Source organism: Anabas testudineus, chromosome 24 (genome assembly GCF_900324465.2).
Source record: "Anabas testudineus chromosome 24, fAnaTes1.2, whole genome shotgun sequence".
In the NCBI taxonomy this organism is placed as follows: Eukaryota; Metazoa; Chordata; class Actinopteri; order Anabantiformes; family Anabantidae; genus Anabas; species Anabas testudineus.
In genome coordinates, this window is record NC_046632.1 from 5,463,630 (window position 1) to 5,487,101 (window position 23,472).

The window sequence follows — 23,472 nt, forward strand, 5'->3', positions numbered from 1 at the left end:
AAATCAATACGGTGTTTTAATCACCAGCCCATTGTGAGGCGTAGTGCTGAGAGAGGTCAGAGTCAGCTCGCACCTTTTAAGCTTGTGGGTCAAGTCAGCCCCATCACGGTGGTTTGTGCTGTTCAATAAATGTCCACGAGCCCTTGACCCAATTGTGAGGTGTCTCCCCACAGAAGGATTGATAAACTGCAAATGACCTTGATGGTCATCTCTTCACATCTGACTTTTCCGTGTGGCTTCACATGAAAAAGGAACATGATGTTGTTTTGAGATCATTCATTTAGACATATTAGACGTGCTCCTGTTGAGCTGTATGGCAATTGATCGGCTGCTCTCTAACGTGGCTCAAGCTCGAGAAAGCCCTGTGCCCTGTAACAGCACAACTGCACTGAACTGCAACTTTCACTGTGTGTACCCATCTCTCTCTATCATTTCATGCTTTATATGTTACAGCCCCTTGTTATTCGAGGCCCAGTGTCAGGTCAGTGAGTGTGTGTGTGATTCAGATGGAAAACAACTAAGAAAGGGGGAAAAGAAAACATGGATAGAAAAAGAAAGTGGGCAGCCTGCGTGATTCCCACAAACACTCAAACAGCTCTCATTCTGTATCCTCAAAGTGCAAACTATTGATTCTGACAGCGTTTGCTTTCCCGACGTCCTCTTGCGAGGCCTAAATCAGGCTGTTTATGCAGGCGAGCTGTCCCTAACTGTACATGCATATGAACAGTAAACATTGCCCGGAGCTGGCTGCGTCTCTGCGCTGTCCAAGTCCTTTTTCTTTCCTGTGCAGCTCCAGCGCACAATAAATTGAAAAACCCGGTCCCAGAGCTAGCAGCATGTGTTTACACATTTCACATAATAGCTGCAACCCACAGAAGAGAGCATCAAAAGGAGGCGACAGTGATTTCGATTTTTTTATTTTTTTTTCCTTGAAGCTGACTTCAAAGTTGACTGCAGGAGAGCTGTACGGAAAGCTAAGCTGTTACATTTACTACCGTGACCTCAAATGAGGAGAAACACACTTAAACCAGCGGGCTGTGTTTGTATGTGACAAAGGGATTGTTGACTTGCCTTTTATAATAAGGGGTAAAATGGAAATAACTATCATCCTCCCATTCTTTAGATATTTAAAATGGGTTCATATTAACAGATAGAAATGCAGAGAGCTGTTGAAATATGGTGAAGGCTAATCAAACGTGTGTTCACATAAAGACGGTGAATGACATAAAGAATACACAATCAATGCAATACAATAAAAGAGCTTGGACTGCATTATGAATGGAAGTTTCAAGGCAGCCCAGGTTTTTTTTTACTTGACTTTAAAAGTTGTTTTGGTGGAGATGCTTAACAGCCAGAATTAACCTTTTCATTATATTCATGTTTTTTTTTCTGATATTGAAGCTCATGAATATAAAGCTATTCATCAGCCACAGGTTATCAGGTAACAGTTGATCTTATCTAGCAGAGCAGCTCCATGAAGTTAAAACTTTTTAACTTTCACTCTACTTAAAAAAAACCCAACAAAAAACCATCACTAAGTTCGCTTTTTGAATCTCCCAAATAAAAGCAGATCAAAAAGGCACTTTGACCTTTCTCCATCTGAAGAAATAAAGAAATACTCATATGGTTTTCTTGGGTTGTCAGATGAGCGTTTGTCGGGCCAGAAACCCTCAGGACCAGTAAAAATCAATGCTTCATGTGTTTGATGCGATATGATTGGACTGCTGGGCAGTAACCACAGAACATCCCTCTTGGCTGCAGTGGGATTATTATTTTATCGGTGCACTACCGGGTTGTGTGTGTGTGTGTGTGTGTGTGTGTGTGTGTGTGTGTGTGTGTGTGTGTGTGTGTGTGTGTGTGTGTGTGTGTGTGTGTGTGTGTGTGTGTGTGTGTGCGCTCGTTCTGGCACCCAAATGGGGCCAGTGGGTGCGGAGGGAGCTGACAAACGCATCACCAGTGAGCAGAGAATTGAACCCAAGCTAACAGAGCCACGGAGCTGTGTCTAATGCTGGGCCCTGATGCCAGCTTGCAGTGAATGGTGCCATTGTATGTCCCAGGGATCTCTGTGTCCCTCTGACAGAGAGCCACTGTTTGGAACTAACCAGGGGGTGGGATGAGTCAAGGCAACCCCCGGTCCTCTTCTTGGCTGGCTGCTCCCTTCACAGCAGGTTAGATCACACTGTGCAGGTAGCAGACCTGGCTGCTGGTTGAATATGTGGTGAATGCAAAAAACACAAGGAGAGCAGAGGTGATCTTAGTGGGGATGAAGGGGGTGGCTTTTTTAGTGCTTCCATATAAGAAATTGCTCTTGTTAAAGCCACAAAACACCCACTGGTTAGGAGAGTGCGGTTTATTGTGTGTGAGCGTGGTGCTCGTTTAACTGCTGGGGTTAAACTCTGGGTCACAGCAGAGAGTTTGACAGTCTGCAGAGCACGTCCTCCAGATGTTGTAGGTCTGCGTCTGGTTGTTGACCTTGTCGCTGGTCACCTCGTCTCTCACGTCTTTGCTTTTCCTGTGGAAGAAATGACACAAAACCTTAAAATAATTGTGCTTTCATGTGTTTTCTGCCAGCAGGGTACGGGTCGTCTCCCAACCAGCGAGTCCTCTCCTGCCACAGGCTACCTGTCCTGTGTCCAGAAGCCTGAGGCCGTGGTGCACGCCATGAAGGTACCATAGTCACTTCTTTCACTTAAACAATAAACTTACTTTTAAAATTGTTTGACTAGTTAAATAATAAATGCTAAATAAACAAAGGGAAAGGTGCAATATGTACTGTATCACAGAAAAAACGGTAGAGAAGATTTTACATGTGAGGTCTTGTTTTTGCTCATCCATACGTCCATTTGTAGATGTTTGAGTTCATCTAGTGATATAACTGTAAAATACACACAGTCACACTAATCACTGTGTCTACCTTCAGGTGCTAGAAGTCCACGAGAACTTGGACAAGCAGGTTCCTGAGGACTATGAGGACGATCTCAGTGAGAAAGAGAAAGCCATCGTGCGGGAGATGTGCAACGTAAGTGCCACACCTGCCCTGCCGCCTAACTGAGAGAGTGTGTGTGGTGTGTGTTGAACGAATGCATAAAAACATGAGTAAGAGTCATTTATATCTGGCATCAGTTACCTTGGGTGCAGTAAAACACATTCAGTCGGACATTTTCTCTACTGTATGTCTGTGGTCTCAGTAAACAAAGGGAGCTTATGTTCATGGCTTTTTTTGTTCTCTGCTTGGTGCAAATCAGGTCAGTGTTTGAGCAGCTTTCACTAATGAGGAGGCCTCATTTAAACTCATTTGGTTTGAAATGACACTAACAGCGGTGTCCTGCGCTCAGACAGTCCCCATCTCTTTCCTACTATCTCTCCCTCTATCCCTCCAGCTCGCTCTGTCTCCTCGTCCTCCTCGTCCTCCTCGCCCACGTCCCTCATCCCTGCTCCGAAGTCGGCTCTACACTGGAAGCCATAAGTAGAGGTTTGTAGTTGAGCTGTCAGAGCAATTAAACTGGAGCGGCAGGGAAAAGAACACTCCACCCCCCCACCTCCACCTCCACCCCTCGCGCCTCAGCCGTGCATTCTTCCTCTCCGCACCCCCCCTCCCCACCATCTCCCTCCATCTTTCACTGTTGGTGGTGAAAGGCCTGGCCTGGGATAAAAAAAGGTCGTCTGATCAGAGGGAGAATGAGACCCGGGCTATCTGGGCCCTGCAGAGGTATGCGACAGGCCAGGAGCACTACAATAGTCCCTCTGTAGTATCACTGGGGGCCCCTGGGGGCCCCTCTCTCTCCCTGACTCGGAGATCCCAGCACCGTAGAGATGTCTCACAGACTAGAAACAGCAGAAACAGAGATAACTCTACTGTAACTGTGTGTGTGTGTGTGTGTGTGTGTGTGTGTGTGCAGTCTCTGCAGCTCAAAGTCAAACTGTGAACATTTGAAGTTTTCACTCTTGAAGAAGAAAGTTTTTTTTTTTTTTTTTTTTTTTGCCTTCCTCTTTCAGCCTCTGCCTCTGAGTCTCTTTTAGCATGTCTCGCTCTGCCGCTGCCCCCTTCTCGACTTCACTCTTCGCCTCTGTTTGCAGGTGGTGTGGAGAAAGCTGGGTGATGCAGCAGGATCAAAGCTGTCCGTCAGACAGCACCTCTCTGGGAACCAGTTCAAAGGGCCGCTGTAGCACGGCAGCCGGCGAGAGACAGACACGGAGAGAGAGAGAGAGAGAGAAATCAGGATCTACAGTACCTACACTCACCTGAAAACACCTTACTACCTGCGCCTACACCACTCATCATGCCAGGCTCCCTACTGCCTACAGTACCCAGCATTCCTTCAACAAACACTCTCTTAAGACTGGCCGAGATCGCTACAAAATGCACCTGCCAGTCTGTTATTCACATGTTTTTATCTCTCAGAGCTTATGTCGACAACTGGCAGCTAGTTTCTCCGATTCACCACTTCTCTTCGTTGCTTTGGAGGCTTTTCAGCTACACAGTGATCACTCCATCTGTGAACAGCTACAAACACAAACCACCTCCGGTCCCTGTCACGGACAACTCTGCTACATTAAAACGGCACGGTTCCAAGCACAGAGCCGATAAGGCCTCCGGGGGGGAGCGGGGGAAACCTCTTCAGGTGTTGCTGGGATGTGAGGGCGACAGCGCGGCGGTATCTTCAGATAGGTTTTGATAGTCCCTCCTTAGAGGAGCCTAGCTCCTGTCACGTGTATCACCCCGTAGTGGCCCACGAGTAGAACTAGCAGTAGCATTCTGAAGTGTTAACTAAGTGAAACCCACTGTGACCTAGCGCCTTTTGCTCATAAGACAAGTCTATGGATAACAGAGTCTAGAGATCACTGTCAGCTTGTGTATAATATGTATAAAACCATAGCACTACTTCATCGTTATTGTTGATTTTACTTTGATCTATTTTGTATTCTAGCGTGGCCATGTGATCAATGATATAGTTTGACACAACCGGACCTTAAACAGGGTTTGCTTTCGCTAATAATCTTTTTTTTTTTTTATTCTTTTCCAGAACAATTGCTTCTCTGTGCAAACTTAAAAAAGAATCGATCAAGGCCGTTTTGAATCAAATCCTCTCGATGATTTAATGGATAGTTGATTTTCTTCTAAAACTGTATGCTGTGTGCATGCTTGACAATCATTTTCTCAGGTTGGGAGGGCTGCAGCTTTACCTTTGCCCATCTGTGAATGAGTGTGTGTGTGTGTGCGTGCGTGCCTGCGTGTGTGTTGGAGTGCACGTGTGTGTATGTGTATGTGTGTATGTGTGTGTGTGTGTGTGCGTGGAAGGGGACTGAATGGCTCTCTTGCAGCTGTAGCATCTACCTGTGAATCCTCTTTTACTCTATTGAACCCTGGTTACAACACGGTTGACGACTGCTGAAGACATTTGCTGAATCCATTAATCTTTCCATGGAGAGTAATACAATTCTAAAGGCCAAATATCAAACCTCAAGCTCCTAAAGCCCTTGTTTATCATTTTATATCTCAATAAACAAAAGATCATTTTCTTAAAAATTTTCTTAATGTCAGACATTTTCTATTGACATGGATTCAGCAGGTGCATTTATGCAGTGCATGTTTTTTTATAGTCGAATCTTTTTTTTCTTCTTCTTAGAATATAAGAGATAAGTCTTCCCGTAGGTGTCTAACATTTAAAAGAAGTATGTTTTGATGTCAAAATGAGCAAACAATGTTTGTCAAAGTATTTATTTGCCAGGTGTCAGACAGAGATGGGAGCACTGTACGTGAGTCACAATGTAAATGCATCAGAGTCTCTAAAGTTATCTGATACAGTAGTTTGGTGACTGACAGATCAGGCTCTCCCACCTCTAGTGTTATTTGTTCCAAATTAGAACATGGGAGGCCATTGATGACCATTTCCGCCATGCACCTCTCAAAAAAAACTGAACGACAAAAAACTAAAATCCAAGTGTGATTTTTAAAAGTGTCCTTTTTTCTAGGAACTGATTTGAAGCCATGATACAATGTTGAATACTTTATAAATGGCATTTGATTTGAGATGTGCCACAGGTTTTTTCTGCATGGTGTTTTGATTTGGAACCTAATTGTGTTTGTCTTTTCATTTTTTTTTTTTTTTTTTTTAAAGAAAATATCTCTAGTGTTGATTTTATCTGCCTATATGCTAAAACCATAGTACAGAATCCTAGAATCTACAGCCTAAATGTCAATTCCTGTAGTAACTAGCACGGCTGTGACTTATTTTCATGAATTTCACTGATAACATGAATATTTGCCAGGTGAAAAAAAAACATGAAATAGGCCTCTTTCAGAAAAATTAATTGGGAGAAAATAAACAAAGTTGGTTAATGATACTGGGAAGTGTTGTATAGATTTTTTTCTCTTTGCAGTGACACTGTACTCTTCAATGCAGGAGTTAGTCTGCCCCCTGTTGGAACACGAGTGGAAGTAAAACGACCTTCTGTAAATCAGCCAGTCCCAAAAAACCGATAAATTATGATTTCATTTTACAAAATACATCAATCTAGTCAATTGTACCACTGGAAACTAGATGGCGAGTCGCCAATAAATCAACACACAGTTCCGCTAACAGTTGGAAAAGCAGGTCTTTATTGTCCTAAGTGCCACTCTGACACAAAACCAAAGCTGCATGCAGAATACAGAAAAGAGAAGCCCGTCTATGGGACATATGGATAGAAACTCAACACAATGTCTACATGAGAAAATCAGATATGTACAAACAAACCTTTAACTGTCCAGTGTTAGATGTGTCTTTCTATTGTGTGGCTCATGTAATACTGTCTGCAGTGCAGATTCAGGTAAAAAGAAATTACGAAAAAGGAAATAATGCAAAAGGACAGAAACGTAATCACAGAATAAAATGTAATGAGACAAAACGAATGGGCAGCATATTTCATCACACTGTAAAGTCATGAACATGTTTTCAATATAACGCGTGGTTTCTCCTAAACCATTCAACATGACAGTTAATTACCGAGTGTTCAACCATGTTCAGATTGTATTTTCTCACACTGAGGAGAAAGACATTTGGTTGACTGAAAATTCAGGAAAACCAAGTCACAAGATCAGACTGAAATAAGACTAATCCTTTGATTCACTCAAAGATGAAGTAAAATATATTCACCCCCTACAGTTAGAAAGGGAACATGTGTGGCAACTAAAGAAACATCAGGAGGCTAATATTTTCTGATACATCCCCGAAAAAAAAAAAAAAAAAAAAAAGAGAAGCTTGCTATAAGATCCTGGAACTGGGCACTCTTGGTACCATCCTCTACATGTTTATGTCACTTATTTCAATTTATGATTCCAATACAAACAATACTGTCTAAACCTCACATTTACTTTTAAGTCCATCTGCTGACAAACCTTCATTCACGAGCCCAGCACATGTTTATTATATTATTATTAAACAGCTGGACCAGAGATGGCTCTGATGACAAACGAAAGCGATGAGAGGCAAGACACTGTCAGCTTCTTAGAATCCGTATGTGAAAATGCACAGTACACTAGTTCTCAATGGTTCTTCCCCTCCAGAGATCTTCCTATCCCCAGCTGTGACTCTGCACAGCTTCAGTTCACAGACTGTTTCCCACTCATCTCATCCACCCACCATGGTTAAGGGGCATGCCAGGTGGAGGGGGCAGGGGCACCTGTGACTGTCCTGGGGGCACAGGGGGCGGAGGAGGGTATGCAGCAGGTGGAAGGCCTATCCCTGGAGGGGGTACATGGCCCGGTGGCATGCGTGGAGGTGGTGGTGGAGGGTAACTGTTGTAGCCTGGAGGTGGGTAAGTCGGGGGCAAGTTGGGTGGTGGGTAGCTGGAAGGAGGAGGTGGGCCTGGAGGTGGAGCTGCTGGTGGTGGATAGACGTGAGGGTGGTATGGTGGTATGGGCGGTGCGTAGCTGGGCGGCATGGGGGCGTAGGAGGGACCCTCAGTCTTCATCATGGACTGCAGATTCTGGTAGCCCTCCCCGGACATGTAGGAGCTGGAGGTGGACATGATGTAGTTGGAGGGTGGAGGAGGAGGAGGGCGATGGGGTAAAGGAGGGGGCTGGTGGGGAGGGGGAGCATGTGGGGGAGGAGGAGCTGCTTCACTTCCTGGTTCTGCTTCCATGGGAGGGGCTGGAGCAGGAGCTTTTCGGTCTAGCGACAGACAAACAGCAGAGAGAAGAAAACTTAAAACAACGTAAAAGATCTGCCCGTAAAAACACGAAGCGGCTACTTGATCTCAAATAACCTCTTCATTCCCAGACATCCAGAACAAGACTGGCAGGCTTGAACCGCGTAGGAGGTCTCATTATCAGGCTCAAGCACTAATCAGATTGGTCTGGGAGAGGTTAGGAGTACGCGTGTGTTGGGAAACATAATGTCCAGACGAGTTGCTGGTTATGTAAGCACACTGAGAGGACTAAAGGCTTTGGTTGCTTTCGAAGCATGAGTCCCTGGCAGGGGGTCCTAGCTCCTCATTATGGGTCTATTTGATGGTGCATGCAAACAGACGGTTGTTGAGAGGGTGCCAGCATGTAACAACGCTCTCCACCAACTCTGAACAACAAATGGTTACCTGGGGGCGGCTGTGATGTCGGTAAAGGGGGCATGGGGCTCTCCAGTCGAGGAATCTTTGATCCAACTTGTTCTGTAACAAAGTCAAACAAGGTTTACATGCCAACATGCCAGGAAAATATTATTTTCCCATGCGTTAGAATTTACACTAGAATCTTTCCTGGATCTAAACTGATGTTAATTAAACGTCTCTTAGACGTATTTTGTTTATAAGACTGCTTTAAAACCAAACTGAGAAGAATTCAAGTCTTACCTGGGGCCTTTGGTTCATCTTTTGGAGAAGTCTGAAAGAAAGAAATATGAATGCAAATATTCAGTGCCCACTTTAAGGTAGGTTGAGCATCACAGTCAGTCACTTACATACATGAGCTACATGACCAACATTTTAAATAAACAAATACAGAAATCTGGGGGTTTAGGGGATCCAGTGTCATCAAGCCTCAATCACATACTTACGTGTGAACGTTTGAGCTGGCGTATAGGGCTGCCACCTTGTGGGGAAGTCTTCTTTGGTGGTGGGGGAGGAGGGTTAGTGGCCGGAGGTTGTCCCTGTGGAGCTGGAGGAGCAGGGATCAAAGGAACAGGTGGCCGCTCCTTCTCCTGCAACTGCTGAGGGATGGGCTTGTTGCCTTGGGAGTACAAGTCCAAGATCTGGTGGCAAATGTCTAGAAGACAGTTTTTTGTTGTTGTTGTTAAGACAAATCTGAAATGAGATTAAACTCATTGCAGGAAAGGCATATATGTGTGCCGAGTACCTTCGAGCAGCTCAACTGGGACGTCCTGGACAAACTGCTCCCACCAGCGCCGTGATGATTGCTTGGCCGTCCACTCCTGGATGTCAAACTTACAGAGGCGGCCAGCCAAGTACATGACAGCCACTGCAATGATCTCAGGCTCCCACTGCAGTGACAGCATTGTGCACAAGCTGGAAGAAACACAGGGAACATGGCTGCAGTCAAATGTGGAAATTTAAAACCTTAAAGATCATTTTTATGTCTCTTGAAATAATGTTTTGGTATTTTGCTTTTGTTTGTCTTCACACAGAGAGTCAGACAGGAAATAGGGAGGGGAACTGTTGACATGCAACAAAACCCTCTGACCTGATTCAATTGAGGACTTGTGGTTATGTGGCATTGTGTCTTAAACCACTAGATGACTGTGACACCCCCCTATGCTCCTTTCTTTTCAACTAAAACACCTCAAACTGTAAACTCTGATGTACAAATATTTTCTGGCTATCAATATACAACAGGTTATGTAACAGACTTTTAGTGGTGATGGGAGCATGCATGACACACTGCACCACAAAAGAATAACAAAGAGGGAAATTTGAAGACAGTGCCAGCTGCTCACCTGTCATTGACAAACGTCCACGCCATCTGTAGCACCTTGCAGACTTTATTCTTCTCCCCTGCAACAATGAAAAGAAAATTATGATTTAACAGCACCGCAATTTATCACACTCCATGGATTAGATGCCATACTTTAGACACACTAACCTTTGAGCTGCTTGACATAGCGAAGCAGGAACATGTAGGGGTGCTCTACCTGCAGGTCAAATTTAATCGTCTGGAGCAAGATTCTCTCCAAAACCATCACTTCTTCCTGTTGAAACAAAACCAAAGACAGATGATTTATGGATTATTCACTACCTCCCACACTCTAAAACCTTACAAATGGGTTATGCTTAATGTCTAACTCTATTCACTAATAACAAATATGAAAAATTATTGGGGGGAGGGGGTGGGGATGGACTAAAACTGAATCTTATTTGGTACTAAGCTTGAATGCTTACCTGGCCAGATTTTGTGAATATCTTTATGAACTTATTTAGACGCAGGTCTGCCTCTATCACAGATTGTACCTAATGGCCCCTCTTACTCACTTCAAGGGATCACAGTCAAGAGGTACAATCCTACAAAATAAGATTACTGTGTGGCTGCTTATTACAGCAGATTAACAGCGTGTTTGATTTTGTTGGTCCTTTCTAAAGCAACATGATACTAATGAACGGCTCTGTAATGCAGGTTCACAGTGAACTTCAGGTTTTGTTTCTAAACTCAGTGACCAATGACTAAGACATGACGACAGTATCTGATTTGAACCAGCTACATCCAGTATTAACAGGGACAAAGGCAACATAGTGTAGGAATCTGAACCTTTGGGTCATCTCCGAACTGGGCAAACTGCACATCATTCAGCAAACTGCGAGCTGTTTTGATGATGTCTTTGCACTTCTTAGGGGTCTCCTCCACTTTCCCTGCCAGGAAAAGACAGCAAGCACCTGTCACCTGTTGAGAAACAAATTTTAACATTACTCCTTCACATTTAGTCCACTACCAGGTCTAACAAAAATAAAGTTAACTGTGAATTTAACTTACATATCTGGGGAACTGCTTGAAGGAATGAAACATGTAGAAGCGGTGGAAATATATGATGCCAGTTGCCAGTGTGTCATAGTGTCTGATAATAGTCAAGGGCATCACAGAATTCACATTTGTCACATTTTTCGAATCTCAGCAGCTATGTAAAAAGAACACTAACAAACTGTGTCACTCTGACAGTACTACTACAGTCTTTTAGTATAGAGTTCATACACTAATCCAGTACTGCTTCCTCTAAACTATTTATACAGCTCTTTATAAGACAACGGCAATTCCTGTAAACAAGGTGTGGAAAAAGTAGAGGTCTGTGCTAAACAGACTGCTGTATTTTAGCTGTTTTCCTCAATTTCCTCATAGATCGGATACTCTCTTTTGTTTGTCATTTACTATATTAGGAGCACTGGTGTCTCTAACCCTTTTCCCAGAATTCAACAGAATCAAGGAAGGATACAGGCCAAGCCGGGTCCCCACGTCAAATATGAAGCGGGCTCCCTCTCGCCGGTACCGAGCCTCTGTGCCAGGGTCCAGACCCTCGGATTGAGATGGCGTGTGGGCTAAATCCTTCTTGTCCCAGTACCAGCATGGCTTGATGTGGTCCAGAATTGCTTGGCCAGTCAATGACAAGTTCTCCTTGGATTCCTTCATTGGTTGAGGAGAAGCAACGGAGGATGGACCGGCTGCACTGGACTGCTAAGAAGTCACAACATTTGGTATTACAAAGCATAATAACAACGTTTGTTGATGACTGAACAACACTGACGTTCAAGATATACAAGAGGACATATTTAATGTCAGGGTCAGAATCTCCCTATAAAAATGTGGATTATAAAGGGAGGTACACTCATATTGTCTATGTCTACGACAATATTAGAGGCAAACCTCCATATTTACTTGAGATTGTTACACTCTGGATGCATTTTTATACACAACCACCAAATGTTATATGCAGAACTCAAATAATTTCTTCCAGTCCGCAGTGCGTGAAATACGGAGAAGGAAAAGAAACCACTTTTGAGCTATTATATTATATGATAAATTATATTATATGATAAATTAACAAGAAATCAGGAGGATTTCAGTCAGAGGTAAAACAGTCTTAAGAAACGTTTGGCATGGCACTTCTCATTCATTCACAGGTGGTTAAAGAGGCTACCGCTAAGCCCTCAATCTATAGCCTTTAACTAAATGCAAATTAGACGACATACTTGTGGATGTCAGCACCAAGAAAACGGGTTTCGCCAAATTAGCTTTACCAGACTGTTAACTGTTAGTCTGCTGCTAATACTGACTGATAACAGCAATGCTAACCACAACTTAAAGTTAGCTCGGTCGTAGGACATATAACTAGCTATGCGACACAATTTGCGAGACAAATAAAATAAAATCGACGGCTATGTGAATACGGTCGGTTAAACACACACATCGGCTTAGGGTACTAAAACTTTCGAAACGAAAGCAGCCAAAGTTGTCACTTCTCAAGAAACCGTGGCTAACGTCGGCTAACCACAGCTAGCAAACTTGCTCCACTCGATCTGAAGCTGGGAGCACTAAGCTGTCAAAAGTACTTTCTTCTTACCGTCCATCCGTTTGTAATGAAACGCGATTCTTACCTTTAACATGTAGCCGTCGGAGTGAACTACCCACAACTAACAGCCGTATGAATTATCCGCATTTATTCACAATAAGTTGCTAACAAGTCATCGCCAGTGCCGACTGTAGCAAGGGCACCGCCATATGCAATACGTCAGAGACGTTAGCAGACGTCATGACGCAGGATCCACACGTGTGTGCTGATCAGATTTGTGTTTTACTTTTACTTTTTGCAGATAATGTGTTTGATACTTCTTTTAATATTCACAACAGTGGCAAACCCCAAACCGTATATGCGTGTGAAGAATTAAAATATTATTGTAAGCATGACAGCAACATATGTAATTTATGACTACTAATAACGATAATATAAATATCCACTAGAGGGAGACAAAGAATGATTTGTGGATTTAGCCAGAACTGGACCTCAGATTAAACAGATTAAACAGATTAAACAGATTAAACAGATTAAACCAATGAATTCACCCGATGATGAAAAATGATCTGGACAAAGCAAACACAAACAACTTATACACAGGATGTATGCTTACATGTTAATGGATTTTAGCCTTTTGGCTACCAGCTCCAATATATACAGTGTGGTTCTGTGCTCAGGGCTGTATCACAAATAGATAAAAGAAAGACCCAGAGATTTTTTTTTTTTTACATCAGCACCCAATGACATTCTTGACATCGAAAACACAAGTAAGAAGTGTATGCTTTCCAGTAATTTGTGACCTCCATAGCACAAGCTTCTTGAGTGACTGAAGCAATATTATCATGGCCAGTTGTCACCGCAAGTTAAACTGTGAAAAGAAAAATTCACATCTTTCATTATGTGTGAAAGTCATATGTATTCTTATATATACTATGAAATGAAATGTGCAGGAGGACGAACATTTGCAGGACATTGTCATAAAAACACACTGTGGATCGTATGTACGGTGAAGTTAGAAAATAATATGAATTAATCAAAAAAAGTTTGAGTTATTTGACCAAAACTCATAATAACTTGTCCTAACTATTGCTTGGTGAAATGCTGCACTGTATGTTTACAAGTCACATGTAGTGCCCTCTTTGTTCCCCTCCCAGCCTCACTTCTGAGAAAAGCCAGCATTGAATCATTTACGTCCTCCAAATTACAATTTGGAATCTGCATGCATTATATATTTGCCCATGCTCGGACAAATACTCTTAACTCTGGGAGAAATTGTCAGGATGTGTCCTGTGGAAAAGCAAGAGCCTTATCTAGTTGTATTGCCCGTAGCAAGAGAGCATCTCAATCTGTCACTTAGGTCCACACACACACACACACACACACACACACACACACACACACACACACATATGAACCATAGTAAATCATCTTATGAATAAAATATACTTGTACTTTCTTTATTAATATTAAACATTGCATAATGAACCACTGACTATAAGCAAATCCCAGAGCAATATTCATATTACCATGAGCTGTCCTAGAGTGGACCTTTCATCATTTATGTCAGTACTGTCACCTGGTTATTCACATCGGCGTTGTAAAGTTTGTATATTTAACCTTGTAAACACCTCATTTTGTTCATTTCCTGGTAAAAAAGATATTGTGTCTACTTTTCTTTCATATACAATTTGACCTAATAATGCCGATATTAATTGATATTAATTCCATTTCTGTATTCTACAGACAGTAGCTAGATAAGAGAGGCATGAAAAATAGAAGATAGAAAGATGTTATGGATGCGGCTTAAACTTTGTCCCTGGACTCGTTTTTATGTTTTAAAGACCAAAAATGTCAACATAATGCTTCTTGTTATCTCTGGTGTAGGTAATGCCCTGCGGTGTGTTCAAGCGACTCCCATTCAGTGATGCCACTCACCACACGAGATGCATGTCTCCTTAGTGGCAGCACTTTGGACTTAAAATGTTTCCTGTGTCCACAAGCAGGGTATTTGTGGTATGTTGGCCCTGTGCAACCCAGCTTAAACTGCCTTTGCCCGGAGCCAGCAGATACAAGCTATAATGGAGACATTGATGTATTATTGAGAAACCCATGGGTAAGGATTAAGGAGCTGCTTGCAGCCAGCAGGGCTGGCAGGAGAGAGAGAGAGCGAGAGAGAGAGAGCATGTGTGTGTGTGTGTGTGTGTGTGAACTCGGGATAATGTTTTCTTTCAGCATCCAATGTGTCCACAGCTGCTGTTGCTCTTTTGGCCTGATGTGGAGAAGAAGACATTTCATGTAATATCACATATCAAATTTATGCGCTCCACTCAAAGCAATATGCTTGACAACATTCTCAGCCTATCTGTGAAAGATAGCTGTTGTGTTTCCACGAGGAGTCTGCTGAGGTTATGTCTTCTTGAGCCAGAGCTGAGATGACATTTCATTTATATAAATAATTACTGTCCTGAAAGTCCCCTAGGCCTGCCCCGAAGCAATCAAACTTCTAATGCTCTTAAAATTGCCCACCATGTTTTATTAATGGCAGACTATAAAACGTATTGCTATAGCTGAACACTTCTCTGTTGATCTGGGAGGAAATAGTGTCAACTTTAAATGGCCGTATTAGGCTTTTTATTTTTGTTCAACAATGTATTTCAACCAAATGACAGCACATGTTTAAATTGTGAGTTAAAAAAAAGAAAAGAAACTTGAGTATGTCCTTAGCTGAGCTGTACCCTGTACAAAGCACTTCTCTGTGCATACACTGATCTAAATGATTACGGTGGATTATGTGCAGAATGATTGCCCATTAGTACCATTAATTGCCTCTGAGTGAACCTGATCTGCTCTTCAAGGACTCTCTCAGATTCTGAATTGTATAAATGGCAAATTAAGGAGGCTTCATTCTAAAAATAAGAATGAAGTAGGGGAACGCGGTGTCAAGGTTTCACCCCTTAAACAGGCTCTGGATTGTCTCCTGACTGTGCCAACAGAGGGTACTGTTGCCTCACAACATGTTTAAATTATGCCAACAACAAAGATGCAGCACGCTGTTTTGTCCCCTCTGATTCAATATGAGGAAATACATGTGCTTTGAATATATATTGATCTCTTGCAGCAGCAGCAGCAGCAGCAGCGGCTCTTTGGTCATTCACAGAGCCAGGAATGCCGCAATAGCACACAAATAAAAGTATCTATTGTCCAAAATGAAAGATATGCAGATTGTTTGTTTGGTCGGAGAGGTCCTTGCAAGCTTGTTTAAACAAATTTTATTTATGTGAAAGGAGTAAACAATAATAATCAATAAGCTTACTGAAGCTTTAAAAAGGGACCTGACTAGACTAATGGGCATCATGCTCTTTTGGATAAAATGACCACTAGAGCCGATAAATGTAACTTAACACTGCATGCCTTTTAATTAGGAGCGACTGAAGAGTGATAATTACTTCTTCTGTGGAGCCCTGTGCTCCGGGGAGCCACCGCTAGCTCTCCCCCTGTGATGTCCGGTCTGTGGTGCTCGACGCGCAAACGTCACGGACGCACTTGAACTTGAATCCTCTCCCACTCCGTGGAGGCAACCCCAACCACACACACACACACACACACACACTCCCACACACGCACACAAAAGCCCAGGCTGCAAGTAGCCCGCACATACACACACACACATGCGGGGTCCTCCCAAACAGAGCCTCTTTCATCGTGTGAGTCAACAAGAAGTAGCCTCGACACTGTAGGAAACTGGGAAACATTGGACCTCTGCTTGTTGGACGAGGAGGAGGAGGAGGTGTCTTGTCTGGCCGCATGCTCTCTCTCTCTCTCTCGCAGTCTCTCTCTCTCACTCACTCAGTCATCGAGGCTACTGCCACCGGAGCCAAGAGTTGCCGCTGAGCGCACCGATGCCAAAACGCGCAGGAGGAGTCAGTGCCAAAGGGTCATTTTAGCGCACCGCTGCTGAAATGGAAGGACTGTAAGGAATCCTAGAATAAACAGTAGCCATTTAACCCCAGATGATACAGTCATACTATCATAATTAAGAGAAAGGGAAAGGAGCCAAACAAGCTGCAATACCCATCACCGGTGGAGTGCTACGTAAATCATCTGTCACAACGGTCTTCGCAGAGGTGGGCAGCCCAGGATTTTATTCTACAAAAGGTCTCTGCAAAATATACCTGCGCACAGGTCGTCGGCCGCCAGCAGCCAACTGCCTCCTAAAACTACACTTCGGCTTCCTCAATCCAGGTGTTGCTTTCTCCCAAGACGCTGCAGGACAGTTGTTGACAAACTGGTCTTCCATCCTCACCGCGCTGCTCTCCGACTTTCCAGCGCGCATCAAAGTTGCAGCAGAAGACCGTGAATTTGCAGAAGGATTAGGAGGAGGGAAAGTTGGTCACCTGCGATCCAGTGAGGACCGACACCACGGTTCAAGCCGACTCCAAGTGCCGTTCACCGGGCGATGCCAGAGTAAATGCCGGGGCAATGTCCCGCCGCAAGCAGGTGAACCCGCAGCACTTATCGTTGACGCACAGGGAGACAGTACAAGGTGAGTCCTCTTGAAACACTTCTCACATTTTATTACCTGTAGTTAGATTTTACTGATTTCATTGATTCACAGTTTATCACTTTTTTTTTTTGTTTTTTTTTTTTTTTTTATTAATTCCGACTCTAAAAATAAAACCACTTGGAAAATAGATTCAAACAGTATCCATGCAGTGTTTTCAGTCTGAGAATGCGCCGAACAGGAAAAGATTTGTGAAAATAAATTCCCCATGTGACAACAGTCGTCGTTTTATAAAAATCTCCACCTCGTGAGTGGATTTCGGTTTTTGCATGAGGTTCATATCGCTTGTTACACACCTTTGTAATTTCTCTGCACCGTTCAGGGATATTTCCGACGCGCCGTTTTGCAGCTTCACACGACTTTACTACGAGAGATGATCTTATGACAACTACAGTGGGACTGTCTGGCAAAGTGTGTGTGTGTGTGTGTGTGTGTGTGTGTGTGAGCGCGTCTGTTTGTGATTGAATGTGCACGCACGTGCTTTGCGCGTGTAATCCAACGTTTCATCACGACACAATTTAGCTTCTTTTTTTTTTTTCCCAGCATATTGCAACATGTGGTGATGTTTATTTTTATGCCTCCTCTGTTTTAACATTTCACTGATTTCTAAACGCAGCAATTATTTTTTTTATAACTTTACACAAGGTAACTTTAATTAAATTGAAATATTCACTGTCTTGCTTTCTCTTTCACTCTGTCTTACTGTCTCTCTCTCTCTCTCTCTCACACACACACACACTCTCACTCTCTTTCACACAGTCACACACACGGTCTTTATTTAATTTTCCTTGATAGGCTATACATGCAGCCTATCTCTACACACACCAAAACTCAAAATTGCGCACAAGTTCAACTTGCACACACACACACATACACACACACACACACACACACAGAAGAAAACATCACAAACAAAAGTCAACAATCAGAACTTTTTAAAACACGACATTTGAAAACCGAGGGTCGTGTATGTATCTACTTTGAAGCTTTCAGAGCTGCGACCCAAAATTGTGATTATATTGCGCAGATTAAATCGCAGGCAGGGTTGTTTGGAGTATATGATTAAAAAAAAAAAGTAGCATAATCCAATTTAAAATCAATTATATCAATCTAACCTTCATCTCCCAGCGCTCTGCTTTGCCTAAATCCAATTTCATAGAGGCCTAATCTGGGTAATTCATTGCAGAAGTTCATGATGTAATCTTTGGCCAATGTGTGTTGTGTTGAAAAGGGTTAGGGCGCATTCCGTCCCAGCCGACACATTCAGCTTTTAGACTAATCATTTAGCCCCTCCACTGTGTCTCGTTGTCTCTCATTTCACTCACTTTCATCCTCTCAGGTTTTTCTTTATTTTCCAGTTGTAATAATTACGGTAATTCCAAACGTAAAGAGCAATCTGAAATCCAAACGTTTGCTGCTCCAGTGTTTTTTTTTCTTTCTTTTCCCAATGAGAAAGTGCTGCATCCTCAGCAGATTTTAGGCGGATGTCAAATATTGATCCAGTTAAATAGTGATATGACAGTTTATTCCCTCTGCCGTAACTGTCACTGTCAGTTAATTAAAGGAGGAGACCGAGCTGATCTGCCACAACACACTTTCTGACAGTAAAAATACAGTTTTAGCACAGATGTGTGTGTGTGTGTGTTTAACACTGACCTGTATTAATTCTGACAAATAATAACCTTTTACAGATTTTCAATTGAATTGAACACATTTGGACTAACCGTTAAATATTTGCCTCCCCTCCTTCCTGCCATGGGCCATTTTGTTTTACATCTTTTGCACATTAGCCACACAAAATCTTCCAGCACCTGCTGTACACTCAGCAAATTCTTCAAACCAAACCTGCAGTGCTGAATGTACACTCATGCGTAATTACACTGTAATATTTTAATAATAATTAGTTGTCACAGATTCACTTTAAAATTTCTTAATTCCTTTGTCCGAGCTGGAGCTGCACTCAAATGGACGCATCTCTTTTTTCCCCTGCAGCCTTCTTTTAGATATAATTTCGGGCACCACAGACCTGTCTGCAGAAGCTCGCAGGTGTCGAACAACAACTTAAGTTGAGATATTTGCAAAATGGACAAATATTTGATGTTCAGCTCATGCAGAAGTCAGTGTTGTGCTAAAGTGGCTCTTAGAGCAAGAACAGTAGGATGCTGGAAAGCTGGGCCATCTGGAGGGCCTGAATCTCGCCCTACCTGTTCTTTCACATGATACACACTGCTTTATTGTTGAACTGTGGCCTCAAGCCGCGACAAAGACCTGAGCAGCACAAGGGCAAGATTAAGGAAGGACTGGACTTGCAGGTATATATATATATTTGTTTGCTTGTATAGTCATTAAAGAGGTCAAATTCAATGCCAGCACTGGACTTTGAACAGATGAGTGAAAAAGTATTATTAGTTATGTCCACTTGTGTATCTGTGACTGAGAAACACTTACATTTGCATTAAACGCCTAAGCTGTGTTTACCATACGTACAGGATATCTTAATAATGATGCCATATCAGTGGCTGTGATGGATGGGAGGCTTTTAATGTAGCTATCATTCAGTGTCTGGAGGCTGCTTGTTGCTGAGGGCTGTTTCCTTAAGCTGGGTGGGTCTGGGGAGGACCAGGATCATACCTCAGGCTGGAGGATCTGAGGTGCGCTGGGGAAAAACCTGTAAACTGTAAAACCAGTCAAACTGTAATTTGACTGAGTCAACATGTAATGAGAGCCCTGCATATGTGCAGCTTTATTGTCAGGGAGGCTTTCAGAAAGGGTTGACAAGCCAGTGGTCGTTACTGTTTACTTTCAATATTTTTTAAATCACCTCATCATTGGGTCAGCTGGGTCTCACATTTACAGTTTCAGTTATCAAGACTAGTCACAAGGTTTCTTCTTACACAAGTAATAATATGAAGTTTCTGTAGGGTGCTGAACAGTAACTGAATACAGGCATATGCCCTGCAGCCCTGGGCCTATAGGTCGTGCTCGACTTGGGAGTGCAGAGAACCTGAATATCAGCATATTTGTGGACAGGCTTTTAGGGGAAGACTACGTACAGTAGAGGAAATCGACTTGCCAGGCCAGACACCAGGAGGGACGTCCAAGCGAATAAATGTACTCAAAGTATGCACCAAGGCAGGCAGACAACACATAGACTCAGAATAGGAAACTGCACACGCCTATCTCCAAATGCATGACCACGTATGCAGCTTACATGTATTTATATATATACATATATTTACTTCCCTACAATTTCGACGTAATAATCAATTCTGTCAGTGTTAAATGTGACCTTCAGTTTACAGTTCATCCTTTGTTTTATGGGGAGTGTTGCAGGATAAAAGCCAAACATCCCTTCTAGACTTCTAGAGCCTCTTTCAGTCAGTGATTCAGCTTGCAGCCGCGTCTACGACAAAAAGACACCTATCTAAGGGAAATTCTTACGAGTTACTCACACATTAACGCGGAGCGACTGGTGTTCAGCATCACAGAACCCCCTCGTTCAGAGACGTTTTTTTTTTTTCCTTCTTCTTTTTTTTTTTTTTTTTGCAGTCTAATATTAGCATTATTACAAAGAATTGTTTTCTGGATCCAGCCACGGAAACACCTCACGATAACTGTTTACTCTCAGAATTGGCATGCTACTTGTGAAACAGTTAATGTTTTCTTCTTTATTCGCACCATATGGCTGTCGAATGCTGGGGAGAAAACCCACCGTACGCACTGCAACACCACAGTAAATATTCACACACGTTGTGGTAACTGGATGATAATCTCACAGGAGATCACTGGTGAGCGATTTATGATTTACTGTGAAGCACTGCAGGCAGTTCAAAGATTTTCCTTCTATATTTCAATATTATTGAACACATTTTATCAATTTTGCAACGCAATAAAGCTCCCTTTACTATTATTATTATATATCAAGAATTTGGCAAATTTGATTTATGTATTCAAAAGTCATGCCTCATAGATTACAAGTCATTTATAGCAATTTAGTGACAAGTTGCAGTCAGCTGCAGTGCTGTATTTTGCTCACTTTCAGGCTGATAATCTAAGATTTATGATAAGAAATGAGACTGCTACAGATTAAATGGTGATAAGATAATGAAACACACAGGCCTGGCCTTACACAATGTGCACTATTTCAGCTCCTCTTGGCAATCGCAGCTGAGAAAAAGGGATAGGCTAAGCGAAGCCGCTTGTTGTTTGAATTTTTGATTGCAACCATCTGCATCGTTGCTGGTGTCATTTATTTTCAATGACAGCGTGAATCTTACCCGACTTTCCCAGTGGAGTTTACACATGTGTGATTGTGTGTGTGTGTGTGTGTGTGTGTGTGTGTGTGATTTAAGCTCTGAGAAATGGAAGGGGAAAACAAAGAAAGGGAGACAGGTCTGAACTCATATAGCATGGTCGACTGTCATAAGAGTGCCCCTGGCCTTACTCTGTCTTTTACCAACAGAACAGAAGAGTGTGCAGCTGGTATTAAAATGTTGTGTAAGGTCAAGACTTTAGCGCCAACAGAAAAATTGTTTCGTGGCTTCATGCCATTCAGAAGAGTCTCGTCAAATTCGATCCATTAAATAAAAACAAATGTTTCGCATGAAGCAAAAATTACATTTCAGTCGGTTTCTTATTAAACTTGGGGCAGAGTAGAACTTGTCGAACCACGTTGTAAATTTTTCTTTGACTTCAGCTTCACCTCAGGCACAGTGAAACAACAAAAAGAGCCATCATTGAGACATAAGAGCATATAAGGACGGACACAATAATTAGGGATGAGAAATTTATAGAAGCAACCGAAGTGAGAAGACATGATAGGAAGCCATATATAGTACTTATGTAAACATTTTGGCATATATACCCACCTAGCCTGTTTTACCTGGCCACTTTTTTTTGGTGAGAACAGCACCTATACTGAATCATAAACCGGTATTGACAACAAAATTAAAATGCATTCGTACCGAAACTAGACCGTTTCATGTTTACAATAAAAAAAAAACATCAGCTCCAAATTTAAATAATTCTTCAACTCTGATAACATTGTTTCTTTGCCTAGGTGTTTGAATAATTTTCAATCTTTAACACAAATTTAAATGTTGGTGAAAAGGGGGCCATTTTCATCAGCTGTGTCTCCCATCTGGTGCATATTGTGCAGCAGCAGCAGCAGCAGCAGCAGCAGTGACTGAGTGACTCTCTCCTCATCAAACTGATAGGGGGTGCTCTAAGGCTGCCTGACTTAACTCACACTTGATAAGGCAGAGTAGCAGCACTGTCACTGGGTGAATCTAGCACCGTGTACGTATGTGAGGGAAAGACAGAAAGAGATCGAGAGAGAGAAATAAAGTATGTGTGGTATTGTGCCAGACAGCTGGGTCTCATTGCTATCATCACACCTTCTCGACGATGGCATGTTTGACAGTGTGTCTGCTGTGCTCCCTTATTTATCAAGCATGTCCCTCTCACACAGGAGTTTATACAGAGGAATTAGACACTGTCTGTCAAGATGATAGGCTACATTAGTGTGTTTTTCTTTCATGTGTGTGTTTCTATTTCTATGTGACCACAGTATTTTTTTTTTTTCTTCCTGCAAGCATTCCATGCTCAGTTCCTTCTTGCACACGTTTTTCTCACACAGGTGAGCCTCGGGATAGATGAGTGAACGGGTTCAGAGAGGGGTGCGGTTATCTAGAAGATGTCCGACTGATATCCCAGTGGCGTAGTGACAGTGCCAACGCCTGCTAATTACTGCCTTCTGTCCCCAGGCCATGTTACTCAACTGTAGGCTAACAAACAGGCCCAACTCTATTTGCATCTGTCTCTCGCAGCAAGAAAGTCAAGTTCAAATGCCCAGGTGTCTGTCAGCTCCTTGACTTGATGTTGTCTTTCTCTCATTTATGGCATGAGGATCTGGGGCTCAAGCCAGCTGCCTTGTTTTCAAAGTCAGAAATGAGAGTGCACCGTGTTACCAGCGGATACATCTCCCGCACGGTGCTACTTATATGCTATGCACATATGCACACATGCATGCATGCACACGGTTACATGGCTTGTGTGTGCACTCTGGAACATTACTTCATGTGAATTACGCTCACAAGCTGTGAACTGTAGGTAAATATGTGTTTGTGTTCCTTCTTTGCCGCCAAAGATTATGAGATGGAAATTATTTGGCAGGCATCCAGGAACACATCGCCATTTAGAGAAAAGATATTTGGCATCGGATCATCACTCCAGGGCGAAGTGAGTGGACTGGAACGCGTGTGTGTGTGTGTGGTGTGAGTGGGTGGGTGGGTGTGCAAGGGGGTGAATCACAGTTGCAAAGAAATATTTGAAATATTAAATTCGGCAAAAATGTGTAATGTTCAGCCGTAACTCTGCCCGAGTATAACAGTTATGACTGGGAGTTTAGAGGAGCAACGCCTCCCT

General features: G+C 42.7%; 3 protein-coding genes across 12 annotated transcripts in view; 2 read left to right on the top strand and 1 right to left on the bottom strand.

The window, feature by feature from the left end:
* ccdc85cb (coiled-coil domain containing 85C, b) overlaps window positions 1-7,226 on the top strand; it is a 40,982-nt gene extending 33,756 nt beyond the window's left edge. For 4 of the 8 annotated variants that reach the window (XM_026341437.1, XM_026341440.1, XM_026341442.1 and 1 more), the window contains 3 exons: window positions 2,572-2,667; window positions 2,921-3,019; window positions 4,078-7,226. In XM_026341437.1, the coding sequence (XP_026197222.1) occupies window positions 2,572-2,667; window positions 2,921-3,019; window positions 4,078-4,167 (285 nt within the window). In that variant the 3' untranslated portion in view covers window positions 4,168-7,226. The remainder of the gene's footprint in view (window positions 1-2,571; window positions 2,668-2,920; window positions 3,020-4,077) is intronic. The other 4 variants (XM_026341439.1, XM_026341441.1, XM_026341444.1 and 1 more) reach the window with 1 other exon arrangement.
* ccnk (cyclin K) lies at window positions 6,098-12,681 on the bottom strand. 2 transcript variants are annotated; one of them, XM_026341429.1, is made up of 11 exons: window positions 12,568-12,681; window positions 11,409-11,644; window positions 10,955-11,036; window positions 10,733-10,864; window positions 10,073-10,178; window positions 9,927-9,984; window positions 9,329-9,498; window positions 9,030-9,238; window positions 8,827-8,857; window positions 8,575-8,646; window positions 6,098-8,153 (listed from the first exon to the last, which is right to left on the bottom strand). In XM_026341429.1, exons 1-11 carry the CDS (start codon window positions 12,574-12,576, stop codon window positions 7,606-7,608), a joined length of 1,653 nt encoding a protein of 550 aa, XP_026197214.1. In that variant the 5' UTR covers window positions 12,577-12,681; the 3' UTR covers window positions 6,098-7,605. The 2 variants fall into 2 exon arrangements, with proteins under 2 accessions (XP_026197214.1, XP_026197213.1); XM_026341428.1 differs by having other exon boundaries at window positions 11,409-11,647.
* Window positions 12,682-16,087: 3,406 nt separating this feature from the next.
* The window catches only part of bcl11bb (BAF chromatin remodeling complex subunit BCL11B b), a 30,354-nt gene continuing 22,969 nt past the window's right edge, over window positions 16,088-23,472 (top strand). The window contains exon 1 of one of the 2 annotated variants that reach the window (XM_026341493.1): window positions 16,088-17,028. In XM_026341493.1, the coding sequence (XP_026197278.1) occupies window positions 16,965-17,028 (64 nt within the window). In that variant the 5' untranslated portion in view covers window positions 16,088-16,964. The remainder of the gene's footprint in view (window positions 17,029-23,472) is intronic. The other variant, XM_026341491.1, reaches the window with a different exon arrangement.

What these genes read in the sequence shown, in the direction of transcription:
- ccnk (XM_026341428.1), bottom strand. An exon ending in GTGGGGACCCGGCTTGGCCT is followed by an intron (nt 11,037 to 11,408) that starts GTATCCTTCCTT and finishes GACTATTATCAG; the next exon opens with ACACTATGACACACTGGCAA. An exon ending in AGATGAACCAAAGGCCCCAG is followed by an intron (nt 8,647 to 8,826) that starts GTAAGACTTGAA and finishes ACTTTGTTACAG; the next exon opens with AACAAGTTGGATCAAAGATT.